This window comes from Phoenix dactylifera, chromosome 7 (genome assembly GCF_051530095.1).
Source record: "Phoenix dactylifera cultivar Ajwa chromosome 7, Ajwa_hap1_PhDact_Kaust_v1.1, whole genome shotgun sequence".
NCBI lineage: Eukaryota > Viridiplantae > Streptophyta > Magnoliopsida > Arecales > Arecaceae > Phoenix > Phoenix dactylifera.
In genome coordinates this window covers 26,521,307-26,529,857 of record NC_143196.1, presented here as the reverse complement: position 1 = coordinate 26,529,857, position 8,551 = coordinate 26,521,307, and the positions used below count along the sequence as shown (strand labels likewise).

The 8,551-nt window shown below is 39.5% G+C and overlaps 2 protein-coding genes across 2 annotated transcripts; one reads left to right on the top strand and one right to left on the bottom strand.

Moving 5' to 3' along the window:
• Positions 1 to 362: 362 nt before the first annotated feature.
• LOC120104018 (phospho-2-dehydro-3-deoxyheptonate aldolase 1, chloroplastic-like) lies at positions 363 to 4,118 on the top strand. Its single transcript, XM_039118954.3, has 5 exons — positions 363 to 1,135; positions 1,232 to 1,509; positions 2,266 to 2,542; positions 2,638 to 2,883; positions 3,668 to 4,118. The coding sequence occupies exons 1-5, from the start codon at positions 611 to 613 to the stop codon at positions 3,956 to 3,958; spliced, it is 1,617 nt and encodes a 538-aa protein (XP_038974882.1). The 5' UTR covers positions 363 to 610; the 3' UTR covers positions 3,959 to 4,118.
• Positions 4,119 to 5,537: 1,419 nt separating this feature from the next.
• On the bottom strand, positions 5,538 to 8,065 carry LOC148703127 (uncharacterized). Its single transcript, XM_089924067.1, has one exon. The coding sequence runs from the start codon at positions 8,063 to 8,065 to the stop codon at positions 5,567 to 5,569; it is 2,499 nt and encodes an 832-aa protein (XP_089780193.1). The 3' UTR covers positions 5,538 to 5,566.
• Between the last annotated feature and the right edge of the window lie 486 nt (positions 8,066 to 8,551).

Genomic DNA, 8,551 nt, shown 5'->3' with positions numbered 1-8,551 from the left:
TCTTAGACAAAAATCTAATAACAATTACGGATTTGAACCAAATTTAACTCAACTAATATCGGATTTGAATAGCAAAATTTTAAGCTCAAATATTATAAACCTAATCAAAAATATATATATTTAACAATATCTATTTTATTTCTAATATATATTATTAATTTAATATTTTAAAAATATAATATTATATTTTGTTTTTAACTATTTTTTTATTACGATGAAGAGTCAAATTCGAGCTGGCTTGGTTAATATTTGCATATTTATTAATTTAATTTTCGTTTTGATCGAAATGAGTTTGAAATCTGAGTATTTTGATTCGAATTGAGTTTGTGCCTTAGCTACTCGATTCGGCTTGTTTTAATTGCACCCATGGCAACAATACGCGAAAACCTCAAGATGCAATTTTTTTGCGTTTTATTCCCCGAATGCCCTTGCTCAACTACCCCCGAGCAACTCACCAAACCCCGCGGCCGCCGCGAGCGACTCCTCCCCTATAAATTGCCCCCTTCCTTTCCCTGTCTCTCCTTAGGGTTTTCTTCTCTCTCTAGATAAAACAGCTCTCGACTCACTTCTCCCCAAAAAGGAGAGAGAGAAAAGTTTCCAAGTTCACGTAATGGCCCTCGCCACCGGCTCCTCCTCCTCACTCTCTACCAAATCCCTCCTCCCGCCTTCCGGCGGTGGCGGCGGGCATCAACTCCACCTCCCCTCCCTCCTCCGCGCCGCCGGGCGGCGGCCCTACCCCCGACCCATCTCCGCCGTCCACGCGGCGGAGCCCGCCAAGAACCCCGTCGTCGCCGACAAGCAGAAGGCTGCTTTCTCTGCGCGGCCGGGGAAGTGGGCGGTGGACAGCTGGCGGACGAAGAAGGCGCTGCAGCTGCCGGAGTACCCGAACGAGGAGGAGCTGGAGTCGGTGCTCCGGACGATCGAGAGCTTCCCGCCGATCGTGTTCGCCGGAGAGGCCCGGCACCTGGAGGAGCGCCTTGCGGAGGCCGCCCTCGGCGAGGCCTTTCTCCTTCAGGGCGGCGACTGCGCCGAGAGCTTCAAGGAGTTCAACGCCAACAACATCCGTGACACCTTCCGCATCCTCCTCCAGATGGGCGCCGTCCTCATGTTCGGCGGTCAGATGCCTGTCGTCAAGGTAACACCAAACCCTAGATCTGAAGTGCTAGCCTCCGATCTCCCCAAATCCAGGGCCAATCAAGCGAAATCGATATGTTTTTTCTTTTTTCTTTAGGTGGGGAGGATGGCGGGGCAGTTTGCGAAGCCGAGGTCGGAGTCGTTCGAGGAGAAGGACGGGGTGAAGCTGCCGAGCTACAGGGGGGACAACATCAATGGCGACGCGTTCGACGAGAAGTCGAGAACGCCGGACCCGCAGAGGATGATCAGGGCTTACTGCCAGGCGGCGGCGACGCTCAACCTTCTCCGCGCCTTCGCTACCGGTGGATACGCGGCCATGCAGCGTGTTACCCAGTGGAACCTCGATTTCACGGGGCACAGCGAGCAGGGCGACAGGTACCAACCCCCATGCCTCTGATCTCCATTGATTTCCTTTATTTTTCTTACCTTTTTTCCTTCGTTTCTATTGTAAAAGTTAGGAAATTTCCGTGATTTTCTGCTGGTCTTATTGAAAAAGCTTGGATTTTTCCATGTTTTTCTGCTATTATTAATGAAAAAAGTTTGAACCTTTCCTTGATTTTGAGCAAAACGTTGAATCTTTCCTTGTTTTTTCTACTGTTTTTATTGAAAAAGCTTTAGACTTTTCCATGCTTTTCCGCTTGTAAATGGAAACGTTTGGATTTTTACACGTCATATCAGTCCTTTTCGATCAATCTTCGCCACTTTTTCTAGAATTAGATCTATTTTGGCCTGTTTCTCGCATAAATATGAACTGGTTTTCTGAGTTATTTATGAGATAGTTATGGAAAAATAGCAATTTGTAATTGATATTAGGCTTAATTTCTTAAATTTTCGTTCGATCAATCGAGAAATAACTAGAGATTGCAGGATCTTTTTTGAACATATTTTTGCAATATTTATGCTGTTTTTGAATAAATATTACAGTTAAAAGTAACTTTAGGAATATTCTTGATCTGTTTTTTTTTTTTTTCTGTGATTCATTCCCTATTTTTATGGACAGAAAAATCTTCAAAAAAGTTCTCAATTGGATACACTTGACACAGGAGCTCGGTTCCCGAGCTGGAATTAGGCCGGGTCGAAACTCACATGCTGATATGGTGTTTGTTTTTTTGCTCATTTGGGAATCAACAGGTATAGGGAGTTGGCCCACCGGGTGGATGAGGCTCTAGGGTTCATGGCTGCTGCCGGGCTCACCGTCGACCATCCCATCATGACCACCACCGACTTCTGGACCTCCCATGAGTGCCTCCTGCTTCCCTACGAGCAGGCCCTTACTCGCGAGGACTCCACTTCTGGCCTCTACTATGATTGCTCTGCTCACTTCCTTTGGGTCGGTGAGCGCACCCGCCAGCTTGACGGTGCTCACGTCGAGTTCCTCCGAGGCGTCGCCAATCCCCTAGGCATCAAGGTGAGAAATTTCTTACAGATGGAATCCCAATCTGTATGCCATTTAGTTTTATTATGTATAAGGGGACTGATTTGGTGTTTGGTGGATTGACTCAGGTGAGCAATAAGATGGACCCGAAGGAGCTTGTGAAGCTGATCGAGATTTTGAACCCCCAGAACAAGCCAGGGAGGATCACTGTGATCACAAGAATGGGGGCCGAGAACATGAGGGTGAAGCTGCCACATTTGATCCGGGCTGTCCGCCAAGCTGGGCAGATTGTCACTTGGGTCAGCGATCCGATGCACGGGAACACCATCAAGGCTCCATGCGGCCTCAAAACTCGGCCCTTCGATTCGATTCTGGTATATGCCCATGATCCCTTACTGTGTTCTTACTCTACTTTGTCGTCTTCAAAGGCTTCATGCTCTCGTTAGTCTGGTTAGCTATGCCCCTGTGGACCACAGATAGAACTAATTGATGTCTAGTGCATTGAACAAAGTGGTGAAGCATCATTAGCTCTTTGCCTACCATATCAATAATGCCAATGGGTTTTGCCCCTGGTTCCACCACTTCTAAAGAATGGCTGTGGGAGCTGAAGTAGGTGATGCAGTTGTTCTGGACCCTTTGTTTTTGGTGGGGTTTTTGGGATGCCTTTATTTGCAGTACCTCCTGTTCTTGTTTAAAAGCTAGCAATCTCAGCTAGTAGTTGCCCTGTACATGATGATACTTGAAAAGGTCATAAGAGTGGTCGACATTGTGGACGAGCTTAGGAAAGAGGCTAGTCAAAAGCATGGGGTAATTTTCAGTTGTTTGGTGGTGGTTTGGTTTATTCCGTGAAATATCCTAGACTCATCTAACTATAGTTTGGTGGGTGTTTTAACTGAGTTCTCTGCCCAATGGTATTTGCTAGGCTGAACCCAAGTAATAGTCCATTCCGTTGCATATATGACTAAGATTTCCTTAGTTGAAACCTGAGAAACTTCCCACTAGCTTCTTCTTTGAACATTTACCTAGTCAATGTAAAGCTTTTTAAATCATTCAGTTGAAAGAGTATCAGATACAGCTTCTTCTAGGGTTTCCATTCCATTTGCGTGAATATTTTACCAGTTGCATTAGTGATAGTTACTTGGCTTGCTTGATCATTAGGCCGAGGTGCGGGCATTTTTCGATGTCCACGAGCAAGAAGGGAGCCATCCAGGAGGTGTGCACCTGGAGATGACCGGGCAAAATGTGACGGAATGCCTTGGAGGATCAAGAACCGTGACATTCGATGACCTGAGCTCGCGCTACCACACCCACTGCGACCCAAGGCTCAATGCCTCCCAATCTCTTGAACTGGCCTTCATCATCGCCGAGCGACTCAGGAGGAGGAGGATTGCATCAGGGCCCCTCAACCAGCACAGTCGCCCAGGATCCTTGCCCTCCATGGGGCTCTGAATGGAGGAGATGGATGTAGAGAGTTGTTGAGCTTAAAAATTATACATGCTGGTAGCTTACTGGTTGTATTTTTTTAAGATAAAGCAATATGTTCGTGTAAACTTAAAACAATTGGGTTTGGTATTTGAGATGAGAATAAAGAGGAAGGAGGCTCAGTCAATGGGGATTGTATGTTTGATTGTCAAACCCTTCACGCTTCTCTGTAGTTGGACTGCTTTAGTAACCATCTATTTCTTTTCTAATGTTTTAGCAATGGAACTCCTGATTGCCTCTTCCTTGGTCCTCTTCATGAAGGGGTGGCGGGTTGGAGGGAGGGAGGGAGAGCAGACAAAGTGAGAGACTCTTTTCTTTCTTTCTTTTCTCTTGAGGAAGGGGAAAGTATGGTGCTTTAAAGCTTTCTTTTCGGTACAAATGGTGCTTTAAAGCTGAGTAAAACCTCGCAATTTTGGCCCTTCATGTGCCAACTATCTGAAAATTTAAGTTTCATAATGGTTCTCTGTTTAAGATGAGTAAAGAAGGTGATAAAACATGGATGAAAACCAAGACTGCTTACTGGTTGTTCTTGGTGCATAAAGCTCTTTGTCCATCCCCCAACCGACCCCGTTGAAATTTTTACCGTTTTGATCTCTGCAATTTCAGTTGACTCAAAAATTAGCTATCAAACAACAACCAAATAGCTAATATATATATCCACATGTATTTAATAATAATTTTTGTTGCATGTACATAATAACTAACTCAAAAAACTCACTATTAAATCATATTAACATTTAATCTTAAAAATACAATAAATAAAAAAATACAATAGCAAAATTTTAAGCTCCAAGATTTGTGCAACCACTATGCATATATATATTTAAACAAATTATTAATGGTTGAATTTTAAAATGAATAGCAAAATATGGTTTCCAATTTCCCTCACCACACCCTCTTTTCATCTGCATACCCTTGAGATTAGGGCCAATATTTCCCCTCACCCTCGCTCTCTTCTCATCTCCCTCTTTACAATCATACTTGCCCTGATCCTCCCTCTTGTCGGAATGTTTTGAGATTCATGCCGATATTTCTCCTATGCTCACCTTTTTATCATCTGGGTTGCTTTGAGAGTTATGCTGATATTTTCATCTAACCCTCGCCCGCTTGTCATCTCCCTGCCCACGATCATGCCCGACCCCCTTCCACCAGATCGATTTGAGATTCGTGCCCATATTTCCCTCACGCTAACCCTCTAATCATCCGGATCGCTTTGAGATCCATGCTGATATTTTCCCTCGCCCTCTTATCATCTCCCTCATCTTGGTCCACCCATCCCAATCACCCCCTCCTACGGCATAGCTTTGACATCCATACCAGTATTTTCCCTCACCCTCGCTCAGTTCTTGTCCTTGTTTCTTTGAAATGTTTTGAGATCCGTGCCCATAGATCGATCTCTATTTTCTTAGAGACTGCGAGCTCTCTAGAACATTCCAAAGAGCTTCGGCTTCTTCTCTCACCAGGGGCGGCTCAATGCATTTGGGGGCCTAAGGCGAACTTTCTAAGAGAGGCCTTTTTTTTAAATAATAATAATAATAATAATAAATTTTAATAAGTGCAAAATATTTTAAAAATTTATTTAAAAATAATCCGTCTAGCTTTTTGAGATGCAAAATTGCTAATCAAACTTTTGTACTCAAGATTCATTAAAATACTATTTTCAATCGATAATATAGCTAATCCATTTAATCTTTCTTGTGACATATTTGACCGCAAATAAGATTTTATCAACTTTAATTTTGAAAAACTTCTTTCAGCAGAAGCAACTGTTACAGGTATTGTTAACAATATTCTGTAAGCAATGCATGCATTTGGAAAAGAATCTGTTTTTTTAATAAAACTTAAAGTATCAATAGGGGTACAAGTTTCTATTTGTAAAATTTCTTTTAAAACGTTTAACTCTGAAAATAGATCAAGACCATCAATATCAGAATATTCACCATGCTTTAAATAGTTTTCAAGATTAAGACAACACCTTTTCAAATTCTCTTCATTCAAAGATTTTAACTTTCTAAAATTAAACAAAAAACCAAAAAAATCTTCATATATGGTGAATTGTTCAAACCTACTTTGAATTGAAGAAATAGCTTGATCTACTACATATAAAAAGTAATCAATTCTAAAAGATTCTTCAGCTGATCTTATTGTCTCATCATCAGTATTTTCATCAAATTGTTTTTTTCTACGGATCACACGTTTTTCACGAAATGTAGGTTCTATTTCCATTTCATTTGCAATTTCTTTAGATGAATTCAAAGCATTCATAAATCCATTTTCTCTATAACTTTTTAAATAAGAAAGAAGACCTTTTAATTGATCTATAGCAACATCAATATGCATGTCTTCAGATTGTAAATTCTTACTAACTGAGTTAACAGCAAACAATATATCGTACCAAATATTCATGCCTAATAAGAATTCAAAATTTTCAATCTCATATGTAGCTAAACATATGGCTTCACTCTTTATTTTAGGATCTTCACTAGTTTCCGCTAATTGAATTAAGGCATCTCTTATTTTAGGAGCTTGATGTTTAATTGCTTTGACACTTTCAATACGACTTTCCCAACGTGTTTGTGATAAAGGTTTAAGAGTTAATGTAGATACATTATCTTGTAAAATTTTCCATCGTTTTGTAGAAGAAGAAAATAAGGTATAAATTCGTTGTATTACTCCAAAAAAAGATATAGCCTTAGGACATGAGTTAGCAGTATCACATAATACTAAATTCAAGTTATGACATCCACATGGTGTGTAAAATGCTCTAGGATTTATATCTAATAATCTTTTTTGTACACCTTGATGTTTTCCTTTCATATTAGATCCATTGTCATACCCTTGTCCTCTTATATCATTAACCTCAAGTTTATGTTTTTCTATTATATTTATAAGTTCATTAAAAAGGCCCTTTCCAGAGGTATCATCTACTTCTAAAAATTCTAAAAAATATTCTTCTACTTTTACTGGACTTGTTGAAGTATCTACACATCTTAAAACTAGGGTCATTTGTTCCTGATGGCTTGCATCAGAAGTGCAATCAAGTATTACAGAAAAGTATTTTGCTTCTTTAATCTTTTTAATTATTATAGCTTTAATTTCAGACGCTAATATTTGAATCAATTCATTTGGAATATTATGACCTAAATAATGATTGTGAATTTCACCATGTTGAATGCGTCGAACATGTTCTTGCATTACTGGATCAAATTCTGCAATCGTTTCAATAAAACTTAGAAAATTTCCGTTATTGCTTTGATAGATCTTTTCATTCTTTCCTCGAAATGCTAAATTATTTTTTGCAAGATTTTTTACAACAGCAATAATTCTCAATAAAACTTTTTTCCAATGATCCTTCTCTTGATTTATTTGTTCTTGGAGACTTTTATCAATTGTCTTATTTTTTATCAATCTCACTTCTATATCAATCCACCTATTCATGCTAATGATATGCTCATTAGTTGTTTCATGACTTTTAAGCTTGATACCTAGATTTTTCCAATCCCTACTTCCTTCATTGACTAATTGACTCGTGCTAGACTTTGAATCAAATAATTTACAACAAAAACAATATACCCTATCCAAATCCTTTGAATACACTAACCATCTTCTATCATATTTTTCGCCATTAGGTAACTTACGAATATAATGTATAGTAGAAAAGTGTCTATTATTTTCATCCCTAGGAAAATGAAGATCATAATCTCTAATTGGACCTCTTTCTACTAATAGATCTCTCAACTTTGTATCAATATTTTTCCATTGACCAGGATCATATATATTTATAGAAATAGAACTAGTTTCATTAAATTCTACACTATCCTTATTTATCCTATCTTCATCTAATTTCTTATTGTGTTCTTCACTAGATATTGTTTGGTTGTCAATCTCAATTTGTTTCGTTCTTTTTATATCATCTTCTAACTCTATTTCGTTTTGAGTTGAACTTGATGTAGTGTTTTGTTTATTTGTGACAATAAATCTATCTAAAGCACCTTTTTGAGATTGAATGAGTTTTTCGATTTTTCTTTTCTTTTTGAGTTTTTCATTCCCACATTCAAATTTTCTATTAGACATTTGAATCCAAAAATAATATTATCAAACCAAACAATTAAGACAATCACTACAAACAAATCAAAATAGAATAGAGTTGAAAATGATAAAACCCGAAATGCCAATAGAAGGGGTGCCGGACTCGACGACGAACTCCAGTCCCAACAAGCGGTGCCGGACTCGACGACGAACTCTGAACTCAAATCCCAACAAGCGGTGCCGAACTCAATTTTAATGGAGACCCTAGACATGAAAAACTATTATCAATTTTTAAGAATAGACATAAAATTTATTTTCAAGAATCCGACAATAAAAATTTTGATAGCATTGAAATATAAATAGTAAAGTGGAAATGGGTGCCGGGCTGCCGGCTGCCGGCACAGTTCCGGCAGCCGGCACATTCTGCCCAAAAAATAATTAATAAATCCCCCGTTCCCCAGTGCGTGGTTACCCTCAGGCCAGATTTCAATCACAACAGACATCATCTTCTCAAAAGAATAAAAAAAGTTG

Excerpts from the sequence above, each read along its gene's own strand:
- LOC148703127 (XM_089924067.1), bottom strand. The coding sequence starts at position 8,065 with ATGTCTAATAGAAAATTTGAATGTGGGAATGAAAAACTCAAAAAGAAA.
- LOC120104018 (XM_039118954.3), top strand. The coding sequence starts at position 611 with ATGGCCCTCGCCACCGGCTCCTCCTCCTCACTCTCTACCAAATCCCTC. Across the intron at positions 1,136-1,231 it reads GTCAGATGCCTGTCGTCAAG|GTGGGGAGGATGGCGGGGCA; the intron begins GTAACACCAAAC and ends TTTTTTCTTTAG. Across the intron at positions 2,543-2,637 it reads CCAATCCCCTAGGCATCAAG|GTGAGCAATAAGATGGACCC; the intron begins GTGAGAAATTTC and ends GGATTGACTCAG.